Source organism: Elephas maximus, chromosome 7 (genome assembly GCF_024166365.1).
Source record: "Elephas maximus indicus isolate mEleMax1 chromosome 7, mEleMax1 primary haplotype, whole genome shotgun sequence".
Lineage (NCBI taxonomy): Eukaryota > Metazoa > Chordata > Mammalia > Proboscidea > Elephantidae > Elephas > Elephas maximus.
Window position 1 is genome coordinate 122,006,363 of NC_064825.1, and position 22,105 is coordinate 122,028,467.

The window sequence follows — 22,105 nt, forward strand, 5'->3', positions numbered from 1 at the left end:
TCAAAACAGCCTGGTACTGGTACAACAACAGTCACATAGACCAATGGAGTAGAATTGAGAACCCAGATATAAATCCATCCACGTATGAGCAGCTGATATTTGACAAAGGACCAGTGTCAGTTAATTGGGGAAAAGAGAGTCTTTTTAACAAATGGTGCTGGCATAACTGGATATCCATTTGCACAAAAATGAAACAGGACCCATACCTCACACCATGCACAAAAACTAACTCCAAGTGGATCAAAGACGTAAACATAAAGACTAAAATGATAAAGATCATGGAAGAAAAAATAGGGACAACCCTAGGAGCCCTAATACAAGGCATAAACAGCATACAAAACATTACCAAAAATGACGAAGAGAAACCAGATAACTGGGAGCTCCTAAAAATCAAACACCTATGCTCATCTAAAGACTTCACCAAATGAGTAAAAAGACCACCTACAGACTGGGAAAGAATTTTCAGCTATGACATGTCCAACCAGCGCCTGATCTCTAAAATCTACATGATTCTGTCAAAACTCAACCACAAAAAGACAAACAACCCAATCAAGAAGTGGGCAAAGGATATGAACACACATTTCACTAAAGAAGATATTCAGGCAGCCAACAGATACATGAGAAAATGCTCTCGATCATTAGCCATTAGAGAAATGCAAATTAAAACTACGATGAGATTCCATCTCACTCCAACAAGGCTGGCATTAATCCAAAAAACACAAAATAATAAATGTTGGAGAGGCTTCGGAGAGATTGGAAGTCTTATACACTGCTGGTGGGAATGTCAAATGGTACAACCACTTTGGAAATCTATCTGGCGTTACCTTAAACAGTTAGAAATGGAACTACCATACAACCCAGAAATCCCACTCCTCGGAATATACCCTAGAGAAACAAGAGCCTTCACACAAACAGATATATGCACACCCATGTTTATTGCAGCTCTGTTTACAATAGCAAAAAGCTGGAAGCAACCAAGGTGTCCATCAACGGATGAATGGGTAAATAAATTGTGGTATATTCACACAATGGAATACTACGCATCGATAAAGAACAGTGACGCATCTGTGAAACATTTCATAACATGGAGGAACCTGGAAGACATTATGCTGAGCGAAATTAGTCAAAGGCAAAAGGACAAATATTGTATAAGACCACTATTATAAGATCTTGAGAAATAGTACAAACTGAGAAGAACACATACTTTTGTGGTTACGAGGGGGGAGGGAGGGAGGGAGGGAGAGGGTTTCTTATTGATTAATTAGTAGATAAGAACTGCTTTAGGTGAAGGGAAGGACAACACTCAATTCATGGAAGGTCAGCTCTATTGGACTGGACCAAAAGCAAAGAAGTTTCCAGGATAAAATGAATGCTTCAAAGGTCAGCGGAGCAAGGACGGGGGTTTGGGGACCATGGTTTAAGGGGACTTCTAAGTCAATTGGCAAAATAATTCTATTATGAAAACATTCTGCATCCCACTTTGACATGTGGCGTCTGGGGTCTTAAATGCTAACAAGCGGCCATCTAAGATGCATCAATTGATCTCAACCCACCTGGAGCAAAGGAGAATGAAGAACACCAAGGTCACACGACAACTAAGAGCCCAAGACACAGAAAGGGCCACATGAACCAGAGACCTACATCATCCTGAGACCAGAAGAACTAGTTGGTGCCTGGCCACAATCGATGACTGCCCTGACAGGGAGCACAAGAGAGAACTCCTGAGGGAGCAGGAGAGTAGTGGGATGCAGACCCCAAATTCTCATAAAAAGACCATACTTAATGGTCTGACTGAGACTAGAGCAATCCCGGCGGCCATGGTCCCCAGACCTTCTGTTGGCACAGGACAGGAACCATCCCCGAAGACAACTCATCACACATGAAAGGGACTGGACAGTGGGTGGGAGAGAGATGCTGATGAAGAGTGAGCTACTTGTATCAGGTGGACACTTGACATTGTGTTGGCATCTCCTGTCTGGAGGGGGGATGGGAGGATAGAGAGAGTGGGAAGCTGGCAAATTTGTCACAAAAGGAGAGACTGGAAGGGCTGACTCATTAGGGGGAGAGCAAGTGGGAGTACGGAGTAAGATGTATGTAAACTTACATGTGAAAGACTGACTTGATTTGTACACGTTCACTTGAAGCTCAATAAAAGTTAATAAAAAATAAAAAAGGTAGCAAGCGGCAATTTAAGACACATCAATTGGTCCCCACACACCTGGAGCAAAGGAGAAAGAAGAATATCAAAGACACAAGAAAAATATGAGCTCAAGAGACAGAAAGGGCCATATAAACCAGAGACTCCATTGTCCTGAGACGGGAAGAACTAGATCGTGCCTGGGTACCACCAGTAACCACTCTGACAGGGAACACAATAGAGAATCCCTGAAGGAGCAGGAGAAAAGTGTGGTGCAGAACTCAAATTCTAGTAAAAAGACCAAACTGAATGGTCTCATTGAGACTGGAGGGACCCCAGAAGACATAGCTCCCAGACTCTCTGTTAGCCCCAAACTAAAACCATTCCCAAGCCAACTCTTCAGAGGAAGATTAGACTGGACTATAAGACATAAAATGATACTCGTAAAGAGTGTGCTGTTTAACTCAAGTAGATACACGAGACTAAATGGGCAGCTCCTGTCTGGAGGTGAGATAAGAGAGAGCAGAAAAGGACGGGAGCCAGTAGAATGGGCATGGGAAATCCGGGTGGGAAGGAGGAGTGTGTTGTCACATTATAGGGAGAGCAACTATGGTCGCATAACAATGTGTGTATAAATTTTTGTATGAGAAACTAACTTAAACTGTAAACTTTAACTAAAGCACAATAAAAAAAAATAATTTTTAATTTTTCCAATGTTTAATTTTATATAGTATTTAATTTTGGTTTTTTTTTGAACATATATGAATGTCGAAAAATTAATAATAAAAGAAACAAAGAAAATCTGTGAAGGACAGAACATACTGCTTGGTGTCCTGGATTCTTGTCATTTCTGTAACATTTCTCTTCTCAAAGCACAATCACCTTTTAGGCTTTTATCTGAGTTCTAACAATAGAAACTGGCCTGTTAAACTGTATATAACAAGACTGTTAGATTACTTCTTGATAGCAGCTACGCATGATGGCCCCAAGAAATAAGGAAGCCAAGTTTTCACTTCTTCTTGCTGTCTAGTTATTCATATGACATGCAATAGGCCACTGATACATTTTTACCTCCATCTACCTTGTATGGTAATAATACCTGCCCAAATACTATTCTGACATAAGGCTGTTGGTCTCTTTATAAGCCTCTTGAGAGCCTCTTTGATCTCCTTGTTCCTCAGACTATAGATCAGAGGGTTTAAAACGGGGATGATGATGACATAGAACATTGATAGCACCTTGTCCCGCTTCATGGACTGATTAGACTTGGGACACAAGTACACAGAGAGGGCTGTACCATAATAGAGTGTCACAGCTGCCAAGTGGGAGGCACAGGTATTGAAGGCCTTGGCACGACCTTTGCCTGAGGATATTTTCAGGATGGATGCTGCAATGAAACCATAGGATAAGAGGATAACAAACAAAGAACCAAATCCAACAACAATAGCTACCAGAAGAAGAGTCATTTGGGTGGTGAAGGGATTGGAGCAAGACAAGGAAATAATCTGAGGCAAGTCACAGAAGAAATGCTGAATGACATTTGGCCCACAGTAGTAAAGTTGAAAACAAGAGACTGTTAGAGATAAACTGCTAAGGAAACCACTTACATAGGCCCCAGCAACCATCTTCCCACAGAGGTCAGGTACCATGATGGCTGAGTATTGTAGTGGGCTGCCAATGGCCACATACCGGTCATAGGCCATGGTGGCCAATAGGCAGCACTCAGCCAGAGCCATCCAGGCTGCAACAAAATACTGAGTTGCACAGGAAATGAAGGAAATCATTTTTTCATTTTTTAGGAAGTCTGAAAGCATCCTCGGGCTGATTGAAGAAGAATAGCAGATATCTATGAACGACAGGAAACAAAGAAAAAAGTACATGGGTGTATGCAGGTAGGACTCCATTCTAATTAGAAGGATGAGACCAAGGTTCCAGACAAGGGTTACAAGGTAGATTCCTAGGAATATTGGAAAGAGGATGAGCTGCAGCTCTTTTTTATCTGAGAGTCCCAGAAGAACAAACATCGTTACAGAGGAATGGTTTCCATTCCATTCCATGGGCCTGCTTGCTGACATCTGCTGAAGAGAAGATGAGAGAAGGAAATAGCTTTATTCCCCAAAAAAGGACACATCATTTATTTTTAGTCATGCATCAGGCTAATTTTACAACATTGAGTTTAATCTCCTTTCATATATAATCATCAACCTTAACTGAAAAATCCTCTTGGACAAAAGGCATTCAATGGGTACCATTAGTCTATTTTCTCCTAAAATGTCTTCATTTCATATTTTCCCATGGCAGATTTTGCAAATATGTAAGACTTTGGAAATAGGCCAAATTGGGGAAATAGTGCAATTTTTTTTTACATGGGAAAACAGAAAAATTCTATTTGGACATTGCTCTTTATTAATTTAATGATTGGAGAAGCTCCTGAATATTCACAAAAAGGATCCTGGGTAGGTACTCTTTAAAATCTTCTTGAGAACTGACCTTTAGTTAATTTATAAAGAGGGACTCTTGACAATTCTGTAATACCCTTTCTGCTTTTATGATGCCTGGAGAGATGTGAGAAGCAAGTAGCAGGGTGGTGGGAAGAGTCAAGAGAAGCAGCAGCAGCTTGAAAACGAATGTGACATAACCAAATTAACAACTCCAGGAAGCCTCCTGACAAATGAAGTAACACAAAGTTCAGAGAACTGTGAAGCTCCCTTTCTTGTTGGTGCAGTTTTTCCTTTCCTCAAATCAGAAATACCTCAGAGTTCTATTGTCTAGGACGGTAATTATTGATCTTCTTGGTATCCTATAAAAGTCTGTGGAAACTCAGGTTCCTCTGTCCAGAAACATACAACTACTTACCACCTTTACTTGGAGCATTTTGGAATTTTCAGTCCCCCTGAAGCCTATTTGTGGTTCCCAGGTCAGAGACTTCTACAGGGGAAACTGACTTGGACTTTTGTAAGATTCATGCTTAGACAATAGGCGTGAGGATTGGAAACTCTGGGAAAGATTTAGGAAGTTTTTTTGTTTTTGTTTTTTTTCCCCCTCTCCTTCACATTGGAGTCAGTCCAAAGAAACACAGAAATAAGTCTTCAAACAAATGGTAACTAACCTAAAGAATATTTTTGCATCAGGAACTATGCATTACCTTCAAGATGTTATAGCTGTTGTTTTCTCTATGGTATCACTAAAATATCCCCCAAGAAATACACATTTTTATTCAGATGAACCAAAATTAGAAGGAAAATTATGAACCATTTTAAATATAGGAAACAGCTGTCAAACATAGCCTGGGAATTGTGTATAAGGGTAGAAAGTGGACATCTTTGAGATTATCAAAGAGAAAGACTGGGATTGAATAAAACATTTCTATGAAGTACAAATATTTGCCAACATTAGCTGCTCAAAACATTTTCCCAGTAACCAGGTTTCAGAAACGAAGAAAAAAAGAAAATCCCTATGGGAGCATAAGGTCATGACTAGGAAAGTAATGTCGAAGGGCCCATTTCTCTAAATCAGATTAGTTGTGGCTTTCTGGTACCCCGTTTTCAGAAGGGTTATGAGGGAATGAAGTAATTAATTAGAAAAGAAAGTCAAGATATCTGACATTAATAAATTAAGGGAGAGTGGTAGCAGATAGACAATGTATTTACCATCCAGACTTAGGAGTTGTCCCTCCACAAAGAGACTGAATGCAGGTAAAATCTTGTGGAAAGTGAACAGAAGACCACATTTGTCAATATTATTAACATCATCATCATCACTAACAATCCAAGACAACAAAAAGATTTATTGAGCATGTATGATACATACTGACAATCCTCTTGTGATCACGAAGATCTGCACAGCTTCGTTATTCAATATGGTACTAGGCCAGAGTGCTGTCTACTAAACAGTATTCTGAATATTGCTTCTTCATTTTTCTCTTATATATCTCTCTAGAATCCCAGTTGGATGTAAGCTGGATCCTTTCATTATATTGTTCCCATCTCTGAAAGATCCATTTCTTTGTACTTCTATGCTGTGTTCTGTTTAATATTTATAGATATGTCCTCCAACTCACTCATTCTATTTTAAGTTGTGTTAATTGGCTGTTTAACCCATCCAATGAGTTTTAGATTTCAATCAATAATTTGTTTTCTCTTCGAAAGCCTCCATTTATTCTTTTCTCATATATGCCTGGCAGAATCTAAAAGTAACTTGTTTCCTCGTTGTATTCTCAAAGATTCTTTTCTTAAAACATATTGGACATATATATTTAAAATTACTATTGAATAATAGAAATATCTGTAGTTTTGTGGGTCTGATTCTCCAATTTGATGTTATTCCTGACTCTTGTTCATGGTGCCTTGTTTAGTTGTCTGTTCAATGACTTTTCATTATGAGTTCATGTTCCTTTGAATTTTATCTGTGGAAATCATTGAACAATGACTTTGAAATATATTCCTTCAGAAATGATTTATATTACTTCTGTATGGTGCCTTAATAGCAAAACAGGTCCAGAATACCTTCAAACATAACTTTTTACTTGGGAGGTTTTGGGGACACAACAATGATAAGGTTTAGACTTCATGTCTCCATACATACAAATTTGAGCTACGAATTATCAATGGAAGTTTTTCACTTTTCTCTGTTCTTCACAATCAAAGCCTGAGAGAGGCGTGATCATCACTGTCTCACACTGTAGAATAGGTGTTTTTCTCCTTCATCTCTGAGAGTGTCATCTTATGGGAGTCCCTGCTGTCAGTAGGGTAGAATATTTTCTCTAATCTAATCTTATATACTGTCTTTTTCTCCTACCTCTTACACATATGCCCATTAAATCTCAGCCCTTAGATCACCAAGGATCAATACATCCCTTCTGGGATGATCCAAAAGAATGTGGAAATTATCAAACAATATCATTAATAACACACACAAGTAAAATTTTTCTGAAGATAAATCAAAAACGGAAGCAGTACTACATCGACAAGGAACTGCCATAAATTTAAGCCAGATTCAGAAGAGCAGATAGAACAAAGGATATCACTGCTGATGTCAGATGGATCTTGGCTGAAATTAGAGAATATCAGAAAGATGTTTACCCGTGTTTTGTTGGCTATGTAAAGGCATTCAACTGTATGGATCGTGACAAATTATGGATAACATTGCGAAGAATGGGAATTCCAGAACAATTGTGCTCATGTGATCATGCATAGATCAAAAGGCAGTCTTTTGAACAGAACGAGGGGATATTTCGTGATTTAAAAACAAGAAAGAGGTGCACCAGGTTGTATCCTTTCACCATACTCATTCAATCTGTATATTGAGCAAATAATCAGAGAAGCCAGACTATGCAAAGAAGAATGAAGCATCAGGATTGGAGGAGGACTCAACAACAATCTGTGATATGCAGATGACACAACCTTGCTTGCTGAAAACGAAGAGGACTTGAAGGACTTACTGATGAGTATCAAAGGTTACATCCTTTGGTATGAAGAAAACGAAATTGATCACAACTGGACCAATAAGCATTATCATGATAAACGGAGAAAGTTTGACATTGTCAGGGATTTCATTTTACGTGGATCCACAATCAACACCCATAGAAGCAGCAGTCAAGAAATCAAATGATGTATTGTCTTGGGCAAACCTGCTGCAAAAGACCTCTTTAAAGTGTTAAAAAAACAAAACAAAACAAAACAAAACAAAGATGTCACCTTGAGGACTAGGGTGCACCTGACCCAAGCCATGGTATTTTCAATTGCCTCATATGCGTGCAGAGGTTGGACAATGAATAAGGAAAACCAAAGAAGAATTGATGCCTTTGAATTATGGTGCTTGCAGAGAATATTGACTCTGTCATAGGCCACCAGAACAATGAACAAATCTGTCTTGGAAGAAGTACAGCCAGAATGCTCTTTAGAAAGGATGGTGAGACCTTGTTTCATGTACTTTGGACTTGTTATCAGGAGGAGCTAGTCCCTGGATGAAATCTTCCTTGGTTAAGCAGAGGGTCTGAGAAAAAGAGGATTTCTCTCAATGAGATGGATAGTCACAGTGGCTGTAACAATGGGCTAAAACATATCAAGATTGTGAGGATGGCACAGGACCTGGCAGTGTTTCGTTGTGTCGTACATAGTGTTGCTATGAGTTGGAACCACTTAACAGCAAACTGCGAAAATGCTGGCCATACCCTATGACTTCCTTAGATTAGTGCTTTCTTGTCTTTTCTGTACCTGGAAGAATTTCCTTTCTCTTTCACTGGCTGAGCCATGGAATTAAAATGATGGGTTTTAGATGTTATCTAGTCTTCCCAGCATGTAACCCTGACCATATAATCCACCATATTTTAAGAAATAATTTTAAAAACAACATTTCTATGGAAGTCTTGATTACCCTGGTTTATTCCCTGGACATTTTTTAAAACCCCAAGCTTGTTTGATTTGCTTATAATTTTTTGGTTCCAAATATGATTAATAAATGCTTATTAAGTTCCCAGTGTTATTCTGAATTTTTTATGTTTTACTTAATTTTATTTGTCCAACAATCCTACATGATATGTATTTTTATTTTCCTGTTTTACAGATGAAGAGACTGTGTAACTCACAGTGGTAATCAGGCACACAACAACCGACAAAGAGCAGAACTGGGATTCAAGTCCAGGCCCTCTAGTTCTAGAGCCCCATCTTTAATAACTGCATTCCACTGTTTCTCAAAAAGGTATCAATTGCATCATTAATCTCATTTCTAAACAACTCTCAGGTTCTAAGTACTATATTTTGTGGCTAGAGGATGCAAAGGAAAGAGTAAGTGGGCTAAAGTCCAGGATGATAGGTGAAAAATGTGCCTGAAAAGACATAATACGAGAAAAGAAATGATGTGCAGCATGAGATAGAGAAAGAGATCATATCTTGTGGGTAATCACCAGCTCCTACATGTGGGCAGGAAATTATGGATCTAGGAAGACCCTTGCATATTCTTTGTCAGAATTTCTCACAAAATGCTTCACCAATGGCAGAGCCTATTTCAGAGGTATTACTATACAAACAGGACAATCACAACATACTGGAGAACACCATCAACAACACAAGCATCATGTCTCTTGACATAGACATCCTCTCAGTAAATGAACAGAAAAGCAGTACCACTCACTGGTTGCCAAGGAAGTGAGACAAACTGGAGGAAAATTTAGTCTCTTTCAGGAAGAAGAAATGAAAAGGTAGTAAAGTGTTTGCAATATATAAATAACTGTAAGGGCAGAGAAATCTAAGCCTTTAGATGGTAACTCCCAAGATGTCTAATATTAAAACTACCATGGCAAACCTTTCCATAGGCAGAGAGGCATGTTAAACCAGTGACATCACTGCTAATCTCACAGACACCTTTTAATTGTTGCATTGTTTTTCTCTACCACTCCAAAAAAAAAATAATAATTTCTAATCGAACCTTACCTTTTGTTGTGTCTCATTTACAGGCAACTCCTTAGTTTTCTTCCTGGGTAAAGATAATCTTGGGGTAGCTTTTGTCTTGGCTGTCTTACTTCAGCTTTTTTTCACACCATTCTTGGCAGAATATATTCCCCATCTCTATGCTTACCTCTGTTTTACCCTTCTTAGGAAATTAAAAAGAAGGAAATGGAAACAGATAATAAAAAGTAGTTGCTTTGACATATTCCTTTTCTTTAAGACATTTCATCAGTAGCACTTCCAAGTATTTTCTTTTGCTCCATTGTATGACTAGCATAATAGACATTAGCTGACTTAAAAAAAATTCCACATATAGGTAGATCAGGAAGCAAAATCTGAAGAGTTTTATCAAGGAAAAATAAGGACATGTTTCTGTCAGAAGACCAAGTATTAAACGTATTCTTGACCAATGGTCCCTCCCTTCTGCTAGAACTTGACCTGTTAATCAAAAGCTGTGTTGGATCCATTCATTCCAGAATCCTTCCCCAAACAGAGTCACCTGTGGACTGCTTAAGCTTGACTTTTTAAGTGGAACAAATGAGGTAGTCGAGTTGTCTCAAAAATAATCCACGCCTATACTTCTGGGTCTATGTCTTCCCATTCATTTGAAACACTAAGGAAAGGAGTCAGAAATGTTCCAGCCCCCACATTATGCTAAAGTTTAATGACTTTATACTTCTGGGTCTATGTCTTCCCATTCATTTGAAACACTAAGAAAAGGAGTCAGAAATGTTCCAGCCCCCACATTATGCTAAAGTTTAATGACACAGTCTACGTTTTATACTATCCTCCTGCTGGTTTGTTTTTCAGGCCAAAACTGTCACCATGGGAGATGGCCTCACATAACATTTAGACTTCAAGGACAATGATAGTGAGTTATTTGTAAATCTGTGAGCTGTGCCTCTATCCTAGGTCCTTAACATTCTTTAGAGAGTAGTCCCTAAGTGGCTCACCTAAGTGTTCAGAGAAATCATTCCAACTTCTTTTACTTGGCAATGTACCCAGATGCCCAGATATGGTGAACAGATATTTCAACTTATAACTTCTGATGCTTACCATTCCATCAGTACTCCGAGATGAACAAAAAGACAACTGGTAGCAATTTTGGACTTCGCTTCCTTCAGAAATGATCCAGCCCTGAAAGAAGAAGGCCTTAAATGCTTAAGAACCTTCTCCACCATATTTAAGAGAGAGCTTGAGAGTACAATTCACAACAAAGAAGGGGCAATTAAAACCATGTGGGCTATAAATAACCAACCTCCTGGGAGATAAAGTGGAGACTATCCCTGTTAATTTGTCTCTTGCTTAGGCTCCAAGGTCTCCCTTCAGGCTCCTAATCTTTTGAGACATTTTGATATCAAGGTATCCCCCTTTCAGAATGTCTCTTTACTCCCAAGGAAGAATCATGGGGCTGATATACAGGTCATTTCCAACCCTGTAATCTATGAAACCAATTATGTCACCACAGCATAGGAACAGTCCTCACAGATTTCTATCTAGAAAGATGCCAAGAAGCAGCAAACACCCAGCAATTTTGAATCCAGCTCTGCAGAAAAGGGAGTCTCTACTTTCTGCTTTCTTATATTGCAACAAGTTGCTATTTAGATGGAACTCCATCGAGTGGATTATGTTCAGAAAGACCTCTACACGACTTGGAATATGAAGATGAAACATAAATGGCTCCCCTTTTCTATATCATAACTCTACCTACTTGGGGTTAAAGGAGTAAAACAGTAGGAGAGGGAAATGAGGAGAAGGAGAGAATGAGCACAAGACAAAGGGCAAAGACAAGGGGAAAAAAAAAGGAAAACTGGGCAAAGCAGGTAAAAAACACCCAAAAGGTAGGAATCTCTGAAAGGATAAATTAAAAAAAAAATAGCGTTTAATAATGCCAAAACACAGTGTGAAATTACCCTGCCATCCCCTCCATCCGACCTCACCACCTAAGAGAAGAATTTTTCTTTTCCAGCCCTGAAACACTACAGGAAATAAAGCCCAGGTCATTTGGTCTTCAAGTTATGGCTTTTATTTCAGAAAAACCCTGGAATACAGAATAAGAACATTTACAGTGGATAAAAGAGACCAGGCTGTGGAGAAAGCCAAACAGCTGGCTGCCATATATCAGAATATAAGGTCTACTTGTACTGCTAACACATCTTTAATCTCCTGTTTTAAGTCCATCCAGCCCTCTTTTTAAAATGCTGACTAAATTGTATGTGACAGGGTAATATTTCTTAAATAGTATCTAACTTTTTACCTAATATTTCCTTCCCCGCATCTCTTTGACCACTCCCTTCTTTCAGGCAGCTAGGTGGTTAGGTTCACAAGCCTCAGAGAAGGAATGTGACAATACAAAGAAAATTGAAGTGGACATGATAAGGCCAAAAGTATTCTGAATGAAACTTCAGAATAGCTTACAGCCAGAGTCCAAGGGAGGCAGCACAACCATCAAGTACAGTTGAAGTCAACAAAACAAAAAGACAGGAAGGTGTTCTTTCCCAGAAGCCCCAGAAATGATCTCTTTGCATGTTTCTAGCCATGATTGAGCTTGTCCTCCACTTACACCCCAAGTTAGTTGCAGTGGCAAATGGGTGATATTTGCTGATTGGCTGAAGCCAATTAGAGTTTACCTCTAAACCCAGAGTTGGGACTAATCACACTCATACAATGATGGCTGAGAACAGAAAAAGGGATTCCACTCCCCAAAATAACTAAGGTACTCCTCACAGAATAAATGATTATGGGTGCCTGGCAACAAAAATAAAAAACTAGTAATTTTTGTAATTTAGCTATCAATGTAATAAATAATAAACATCCACAGTTTTAAAAGTTGAGTGCTTTAAACTTTCAATATTCAATAATATCTTCTTTAATCTCTTTGAGAATACTACTTACAGACTTTTGTATTTATGTATCCTATGTTCTCTGCATTGTCATTTTGTTATCTGAGTTCCTTTTTTTTCCTGTTTGTATATTTAGGGCCTGTGTCTGGTGACCCTGGGCCATCCTTTCACATTACAGAGTGAGACACTAAAAAGCAAGATTTGATTCATGGTCAGGGGCTGTCCTATGATGTGTTTTACAGGTGGTCTGGCAGGAACCTCACAACTGCAGTGATGAACTCCTGCTGTAGGCATCAAGATACATTTTCTTCAAGGCAGGTATTTCTGTACATAGAAATTTTTCAGTTCTCTGCCCAGAAGTTATATACCCATTTCCACAGGAACCCAAATATGACCTTGACTACATAGCATCTGAATTTAGAAAACATCTCAAGAATCAAACATTAATGACCAAAGGCCAATTTGTGTAACGACATTAAGGATATCATACACGAAGAAAGCAAAATGTCATTAAAAAGACAGGAAAGAAAGAAAAGAGCAAAATGGATGTCAGAAGAGATGCTGAATCTTGCTCACGAATGTAGGGTAGCTACAGTGAATGGAAGAAATGATGAAGTAAAAGAGCTCATCAGAAGATTTCAAAGGGCAGCTTGGGAAGACAAAGTATTATAATGAAATATACGAAGAGCTGAAGTTAGAAAACCAAAAGAGAAGAATATGTTGGGCATTTCTCAAGCTGAAAGTACTGAAGAAAAAATCCAAGCCTTGACTTGCAATATTGAAGGATTTGGGTTTTTTTATGGGCAAAAAATTGAACAACACAGGAAACATCAAAAGAAAGAGGAAGGAATACATGGAGTCACTGTACCAGAAAGAATTGGTCAAAGTTCAACGACTTCAGGAGGTAGCATATGATCAAGAACCAAGGGTATTGAAGGAAGAAGTCCAAGTTGCACTGAAGGCTTTGGCAAAAAACAAGGCTCAAAGAATTGACAACATACCAATTGAGACTTTTCAACAAATGGATGAAGGACAGTAGGTGATTACTTATCTATGCCTAGAAATTTGCTTATCCTTCCCTGTTCTGGTACTCCAATCACTTGTAGGTTATTCTTCTTGATAGGGTCTCACATAATTCTTAGGTTTTCTTCATTTTTTTTAATTCTTTTATCTGATTTTTCCTCAAATATGTTGGTGTCAACTGCTTTATCTTCAACCTCACTAATTCTGACTTCCAATGCCTCAGTTCTGCTCTTACGACTTTTATTGAGTTGTCTAATTCTCAAATTTTATTGTTAATCTGGATTTCGTTTTGCTGTCTCTCTGTTGATTCTTGCAGCCTGATAAATTTGTCATTATCCTCTTCTCTAATATTCTTAAGTTCCTCTATTGCTTTGTCTGTGTGCTCTTTGGCTTTTTCTGCATTTCATCTGATCTCCTTCCTAATCTCTTGAAGAGATCTGTATGTTAATCTTTTGTATTCTTCCTCCTATAATTACAGAGATGTATCTCCATCTGGAAGGTTTCTTGATTCTATGTTTTGGGAGCTTTCTGAAGCCATTATGGTCTGCCTCTTTATGTGATTTGGTATTGACTGCTGTCTACGAGCCATCAATAATTAATTGTATTTATTCTATGATTGCTTACTGTGTCCTAGCTTCTAGTTTTGTTTTGTGTTGGTATGCCTAAATAGGCTAGTTGTGTGAGTTAGCTTGGTTATTGACATCTTTGAAGTTCTAATGTCCTGTCCCAGATGGCTAGAGCTCTTACTAGCTATGTGCGTCCACGAGTCCATTTACTTTTCTTGTATGGATTCAGCTCAGGTGTCCAGGTAGTCGGCCACAAAGTCTGTGGTGTAGGCTCTCACCTATAGTCCTACATGGGCAGGGGTGATTGGTGTAGGCACAGGTATCTGGCTGTATTAGGGAGTCACACACTAAGCAAGGCAGGGGGCTGACAGCTGCCCCTGAGTGTCTGTCACGAAAGTGTGTCCCTGTTTCCTAGAGCACCTAGGTGGGGGGGGTTTGCAGCTGGACTATGGGCACCCAGTGTTCTTGGCTGTAAGAACTGGGAGACACCATTTATTCTTGGACCTCTGTCATGGGTGGCTAGGTGGCATGGGTGGAGCCAGCAGTCCTCAAGCTGTTTTGTTTTCATATGTCCACATAGGCTGGATGTAGGTAGGTGAGGACCCCGATACGCGGAGCGGTATTAAGTGTCCCTCACCTGCTTCTCCACCATATAGCTTATACAGCTGAGGTTAGACTTCAGGTATATACCCTGTTGTACTGTGCTAATGAGGGCCTACGCTGTTGTAATGGGCTCACACAGGCCTATGAAGAGGCAAAAGAAATTCAAACTCTGTGAACCCTTTATGTCCTTGCCTAGGCAAAGGAGCTATTTCTGCCCTGAGTTCCCGGCTTAGAGGAGCTGGCGGATTATTTTTTCCTGTTTGTTAATTTGTTCCCTCTCCAAGGCTGGATGAATGGCCAAGGGTGCGTGATGACTCCTATGTCCAGCCCAGAGAATGCAGCAATCTCTGAAGCCAGCTCAGACCCAGCGCAGAGCAGGAAGGGGGCAGGTAAATGGGAGTTTTTTTCCCAAAGGGGTGTTTTCATCCATGCAGTAGGTTAGATCTTTCACCAATTGAGCACTGCTTTTTACCGATTCTGGGGCGTGAGTAGACTCTCCACTGCTTGGTCTCTCCTGATGTGGAAAACTCGTCCTGAATGCCACTGCAGGCCACACTGATTTTACACCAGCTGATCTCACCTGCAGGGTGCCAGTTTCCACCGGTTCAGGTCTGGCAATTCCTTGCTGCTTCTGAACCCTCTCATCCCTCCCCCTGACACTCAGTCTGATTCCTCAGCTTTGCCTTTGATGATCAGAGCTCCTAGATTGTCATATATGATCATTTGTTTTTTCAACTTTTTGTTGTATAGGGGACCACAGGGAGCATCTGACTACTCTGCCAAATTGGCCCCGCCTCTCAAGAATATTCTTAATGATTGTATTTACTTCTAACATATTATTCCTTATCTCTCACCCAACTACATTATAAATCCCTAATACCATCTTTTTTGCAGCACCTCCAAGTACCCTAAACAAGCCAATGGAGTTGTTTATAAAGAGTACATAGATTGGTTGAAATATTTTACTATATAATGGTAAGAATATCAGAAATTAAAAAGAGCGTAACAATAAATACATGTTGAATACATTAATAAATGGTCATTTCACTCAGTTTTGGATGCGAAATTAAGAATACCTCCTTTTTGTATCATTTTAATTATACATTTTTGAACTCTGTTTACACTTACAATACAGTACCGCCAATATAAATTCTCAGGTGTATTAACGAAGATGAGTTAGTTTCCAAGAAAATATGTTGAAAATACAAACTCTCACAGACAATATCCTCAAACTACCACACTTGGCAAGTTTCATGAAAACAAATCAAAGTATTGATCAGTCAGTTACACTAAAATTCTTCACTTCTTATTACATTTCAGTGACACGGCAACCCTAATCAAATGTAGTCTATGTAGCCCACCTTTCTCAGATAAGAGTGAGTAAGTGTGGACTGGTTTTCTTATCCTGGTGGAATATATTCGAAATTTTTTCTTCTTAAAATTTTGTGAGAGCAAAAAGAAAAAAGTTCTGAATACATCACTCACTCTGATGAATTTCTTTGCATGGCTCATCGTTCTCTAACACAATTGGGAGAATAAAAGGTGAGTGATGTAATACAGGAGCCCTTGTGGAGCAGTGGTTAAGAGATCAGCTGCTAACCAAAAGGTCAACACTTCAAATCACCAGCTGCTCCTTGGAAACCCTATGGGGCAGTTCTACTCTGTCATACAGGGTCGCTATGAGTCAGAATCGACTCCAATGCAATGGGTAGGTGAACATAGAAAGCTGTTGGAGATTTTACTATGTGGATCTAGATAATCAAAATTCTTCACAATGCTGATCTAAATATAAAAACATGGTCAGTTTTCTATGTTGTTCTGGGAACAGAATCAGGTAATAAAACCTGGGAATGCTTCTAAATGAAAAACAATGTAAGCACAAGAAGGTTAAAAAGGAAAGTTCGAACAACACTATCTGTGCTTGAGGTTGGTGTCTCTGACACCATGTTCCCCAGTCTAGTGTCTTCTGACCCCAGGGTCTCCAAAATGACAATGCATGGCTATTTGAAGTATTTCAAAAGGCCTGATGGAGTTGTACATGAGCACTTTGTTTGGGGACAACAGGTCTGTTATTATGCAGTGAGTCAGCTTGTCTTTTGCTACCCAGAAATTATGAGCACAGGCTTTATATTTAAATAGAAATCAAATTGATTATTATTATTTCAAAAACAGAATCTTCAGGGATGGAAACTAACTTTAAAAAGTCCTTGCAATGGAAGAAGTTCGGAAATACAGATGTGCATGTTTTGATCTTAGAAATTCCCCTGAAGCTCAGTACAGTCATTTCTGGGTATCAATGGGGGATTCGTTCTAAGATCCCCGTGGATGCCAAAATCTGAGGATCCTCAAGTCCCTTGTATAAAATGGTGTAGTATTTGAATATGACCTATTTATATTCTCCCATATACTTTAAGCCATCTCTAGATTACTTATAATACCTAATAAAATGTGCATGCTATATAAATAGTTATTTTACAGTACTTTATTTTTTAGGGAATAATGACAAGATACGAGGCAAACAATGCTCAGAGAGAGTGTACTGGAGAGAGACTGAGAACTGTGAAATGGCAGGAGGCTACCACAGGGGTTGCTACACATTGCTTCCTTCACATGGATTCAGCATAGTGCGCAGTGCAGCAAATTCAAGTTTTGTGTTTTGGAAATTTCTTTTTTTTTTTGAAATATTTTCTATTCATGGTTGGTTGAATTCATGGATGCAGAACCCATGGATACAGAGGGCCAACTGTAAATTATTATTATTTATTTGGTCCTTAATCATTGACTTTCACATTACATCAGACTTTACAAGCATTGTCTGTATTTAATTTCATTCCAGATGTTCCTATTATTCCCATTGTACAGGGGAAAAACAGAAGGTAACAGAGCTCAAGCTCACATCCTTAAGAAACTGCAGAACTAATATTCAAGCCCTCACCCTACCCACGAGTAATACTTGAAATTTTATATTAGAGATTACTCTTTTCACTAAAAATTAGAGCTAACAGAGATTCTTAGAGGACTTGGGTAAACAGAAAGAAATGTGAGGAAGAGTCCTCACTGGAGGGTGTGCGAATGAGGGAGAGGAAAGCCTTGAATAATGGGGGAGACTGAGGACAATTCACCTTGACCCAGGTAGATCCTACTGGAAGAATCACATGGATATACAAGAGAGTGCAGAATCCACTGGTCTTTCTAGGTCCTGCCCTCTGAGGATGACCAGATACCCCAAGAACACAAAGCTCTTGCCAAACTTCAAAAATGCTTACTTCTTTTCAAAACCAATTTTTAAAGTGGGACCTATCACACCCCATATCTCTGTTATGCCATGAAACTGGTTTCCACTCACACCCAGCAAGAGAGATGTCCACAACTGGGGCATCCTCTTAACTGTATTGTTAAGGGCAGAGGTGAAAGGAGACAAGCCAATTAGAGGGAGGAAACTCTCCAGGCGATGCTCTCTGGTGTATGGTTGCTATGGAATTTTTGTCCTTGTTGATTTGATGCCCCACTTTGCCGTGTCCCTACTGGATCCATTTCCCACATCCCTGTGGTCCCATCATGATGTCATGATTATAGGATTTTATTTACAGTCCTTGGAGTGATTTGGGGTAGAAGGGACCTAGGGATCATCTAGTTTAATACCCTCCTTTTGCAGAAGAGGTGCCAGAGGACTCCCCTAGCTGGTAATGCAATTTGTTGTTAGATGTTGTTGAGTCATTCTGACTCATAGCAACCTTATGTACAATAGAACAAAACTCTGCCGAGTTCTGAGCCATTCTTACAATGGTTCCTATGCTTCATCCCATTGTAGCCACTGTGTCAATCCATCAATAACAGCTTAACAGCAATAAATTTTATATGTGTGCCTGCACTTCCCTGCTTACAATGCACTTTCATTTTAGATAGATGCATACATACATTTTTTTCAAATACTTTACCCGAATCAGTCATCACAGCAGCCCGGGAGGCAATTATGATATAATTCCCTATACATTAGTAACTGAGGCACGAAGAAATGCAAACAGCTAATTCATGACAGAGTCACTACTTATTACAGTTGTGGGCTTTGGAAACAGCCTATCTAGCTGAATTCTGGCTCTGCAACTTGCCGGTCAAGTGATCTTGAACACATGACATTGGAGGGTAGTAACCTCTCCAAACTGCCGTTTCATCACCTATAAAATACGGTTAATAGTAGTAGCCACTTCATAGAGTGGTTCCCTGGGTGGCACAAACAGTTACACACTTGACTAGTAACTGAAAATTCGGCAGTGCAAATCCACCCAGAGGTGCCTCAGAAGTCAGGCTGTGATCTGCTTGCAAAGCCTTGAAAATCCTATGGACCAATTCTACTCTCCATGCAGGGGGTCAGCATTGAGTCGGAATTGACTTGAGAGCAACCCGCAACAGTTTTATAGAGTAGCTCTTCATAGAGAGAATTAAATCGGAAGATGGTTATAAAACACTTTGTGTAGTATAAAATAGGCCTTTTATTAGTGTTGTTGCTGTTGCTGGGTGCGGTTGAGTCAATGTTCAACTCATAATAACCCCATGGGACAGAGTAAAGCTGCCCCACAAGGTTTTCTAAGCTGTTATTTTTATGGGACAGATTGCCAGGTCTTTCTCCCACAGAACCACTGGGTGGGTTAGAACCATCAACTTCTAGAAAGCAGCCAAGCACTTAACCATTGCGCCACCAGGGTTCCTTCCTTTATTAGTAGCAAGAATGTTCTGCTTTAGAGTTCTTTCCCAAACATTGTGTAGCATTTCTAATCTGTCATTTAAAAAATCCATTTAGGATTATTCCCAACTACGTTATTTTTTGGAAGGGATCTCACCAGTCACTAGCCTATAGGAATGTTTTAGATGAGGTTCCATTCCTGGTTTGATCTGTTCCAGCCAAACATATTTTTATGGGGAAAGGAGTGAGGAAGGAGGCAATGAGTTCATTACTTTATTAATGACCAGCTTCTTAAGACAGTTTTAAAGAAATAATACTGAGACTATGAAATTTTAAAAAGTGGCAGGTCAAAGGAAAGAGTATTTTGGTCAGTTAAAACCATTTGTGTTTCACATTTTGTGATATTTCAGCTAGATCATTGCCTACACTGGGACCAGCATGAAAGGCCAGAATATGCCCAAACATTCCATCTGTAAAATGGGGATAATTTTTCACCTGCCGGCCTCATACACGAATAGAAAAAATCTAATCTGTGCAACAGAACTATGTGTAGGGTAAAGAGTTAAATAAATTCTAATACAATATGAATGAAACTTGGTCCATAAACTCCAGTCTGAAACGCATATCCTTTTTTAAAATTCAACCAGTTGGACTTTGAATCTCCCTGGTACCCCTAAGTCTGATGGCTCTACAAATCCCCTGTCAAACCTAAGCCCCTGGAATCACAAGAAGGCTCAGATCTCCAGGACTTGGATCCTGACTCCTTGGACACACCTTGACAGCCATGATTTCTCAGGCCCTGGTGCAGTCTCCAGTATGCTGTACTGGAACATGCACCAGACCCACAAATGCCCAGAAATCGTTGACCTTTAACTTCTTTATAGCCTTTGAGAAACTCCCCAACCCTTGACTCCAAGGGCTCCCCCTTCCTCCTACCCTTCATATCTCCCATATCTTTTTCACAATTCAATTTTTCCCATAGGCCTGAGGGGTAAAGTGAACAGGATACAGTTCCTTGGAAATATACCCAGACAAATCCTCTCTCTCTGTCCATTTGGAACCAAAGCTATAAAGTGTTCCTTATAAACGTTTTGTCACATTTTAAACATAGCATATTATTTTATTTTGTTGGAATATAAATAAAAGTTAAACAATTCAAAAGAAATAAGCAAAACCTGTGAAGGAAAGAACAGGCTTGTGGCATCCTGAGTTCTTGTCACTTCTGTGCAGACAATATCTATCAGTACTTCTCTGCTCAAAGCACAGTCACCTTTTAGGCTTTTATCCACCTGAGTTCTAATCACGGAAACTGGCTTTTTAAGTTACATTCAACATTGTCATCACTGTCAAAGCACTTGTTGGTGGCACCTAAGCATGATGGTACCAGGAATCAAGGAGATCAGGTTTTCACTTCTTCTGGCTGCCTAGTTATTCCTGTTATCTGAAAAAGCTGACTTATACATTCTTACCTCCATTCTTCTTGCAAGAACCATAATACCTTCCCAAATATTATCCTTACTGAGTTTAATAAGCTGTTCTCTTTATTACCCTCTTGAGGGCCTCTTTGATCTCCTTGTTCCTCAGGCTATAGATCAGAGGATTCAACATGGGGATAAGGATGACATAGAAGATTGAAAGCACCTTGTCCTGCTTCATGGACTGACTAGAGCTGGGACGCATGCACACAGAGAGAGCTGTGCCATCATAGAGTGTCACAGCTGCCAGGTGGGACACACAGGTATTGAAGGCTTTGGCGCTACCTTTGCCTGAGGATATTTTCAGGACAGAAGCTGCAATGAAAAAATAGGACAAGAGGATAACAAGCAAAGAACCAAACGCAATAAAAATAGAGGCCAAAATAACAGTTATTTGGGTGGTGAAGACACTGGAGCAAGACAACGAAATAATCTGATGCAAGTTACAGAAGAAATGTTGAATGATATTTGGCCCACAGTAGTACAGATTGAAGCAAGGTACTGTTTGAGATAAACTACTAAGGAAGCTGGTCACATAGACCCCGGCAACCATCTTCCCACAGAGAACAGGAGCCATGATGGCTGAGTACCGCAGAGGGCTGCCAATGGCCACATATCGGTCATAGGCCATGGCTGCCAACACGCAGCACTCAGCCAGACCCATCCAGGCCACAACACAATATTGAGTAGCACAGGCAATGAAGGAAATCCTTTTTTCATCTTTTAAGAACTCCGAAAGCATCCTTGGGCTGATGGAAGAAGAATGGCAGATATCTATAAATAACAGGAAACTGAGGAAAAAGTACATGGGTGTGTGCAGGTGGGAGCCCATCCTGATGAGGAGGATGAGACCCATGAGGAGGATGAGACCATATGAGAGTCACAAGGTAGATCCCTAGGAATATTGGAAAGAGGATGAGCTGTAACTCTTTTTCATCTGAGACCCAGGAGAATAAACATGGTCACAGTGGAGTGGTTTCCATTCCATTCCATGGGCCTGTTTGAAGCCATCTGTTGAAGAAAAGATGAAAGAAGGAAATAGCTTTATTTACCCTCCTCAAGAAAATTTTCACTGAAAATCCTGTTGGATATATATTATCATTGAGTTTCGGGACAAAAGGCAGTAAATGGCCATCATTAGTCAATCATTTCTTAAAATGTCTTAATATCATATTTTTCCATGCCAGATTTTGCAAATATGTGAGTCTTTGCAGTAAGGGCAAATTAGGAAAACAGTGATGAAAAAGATCCTGCCCAGGCATGGCTCTGCTGTTACCTAGATGCTTGGAGAAGATAATGTTTAAAATATGGGAAGTGAGGAGGGTGGGGGAG

General features: G+C 39.6%; 1 protein-coding gene and 1 pseudogene across 1 annotated transcript; both read right to left on the bottom strand.

The window, feature by feature from the left end:
• Positions 1–3,204: 3,204 nt before the first annotated feature.
• On the bottom strand, positions 3,205–4,212 carry LOC126080644 (olfactory receptor 5A1-like). Its single transcript, XM_049891822.1, has one exon. It carries the CDS (start codon positions 4,210–4,212, stop codon positions 3,205–3,207), a length of 1,008 nt encoding a protein of 335 aa, XP_049747779.1.
• A 16,610-nt stretch (positions 4,213–20,822) lies between these two features.
• Positions 20,823–21,784, bottom strand: LOC126080645 (olfactory receptor 5A1-like; annotated as a pseudogene).
• Between the last annotated feature and the right edge of the window lie 321 nt (positions 21,785–22,105).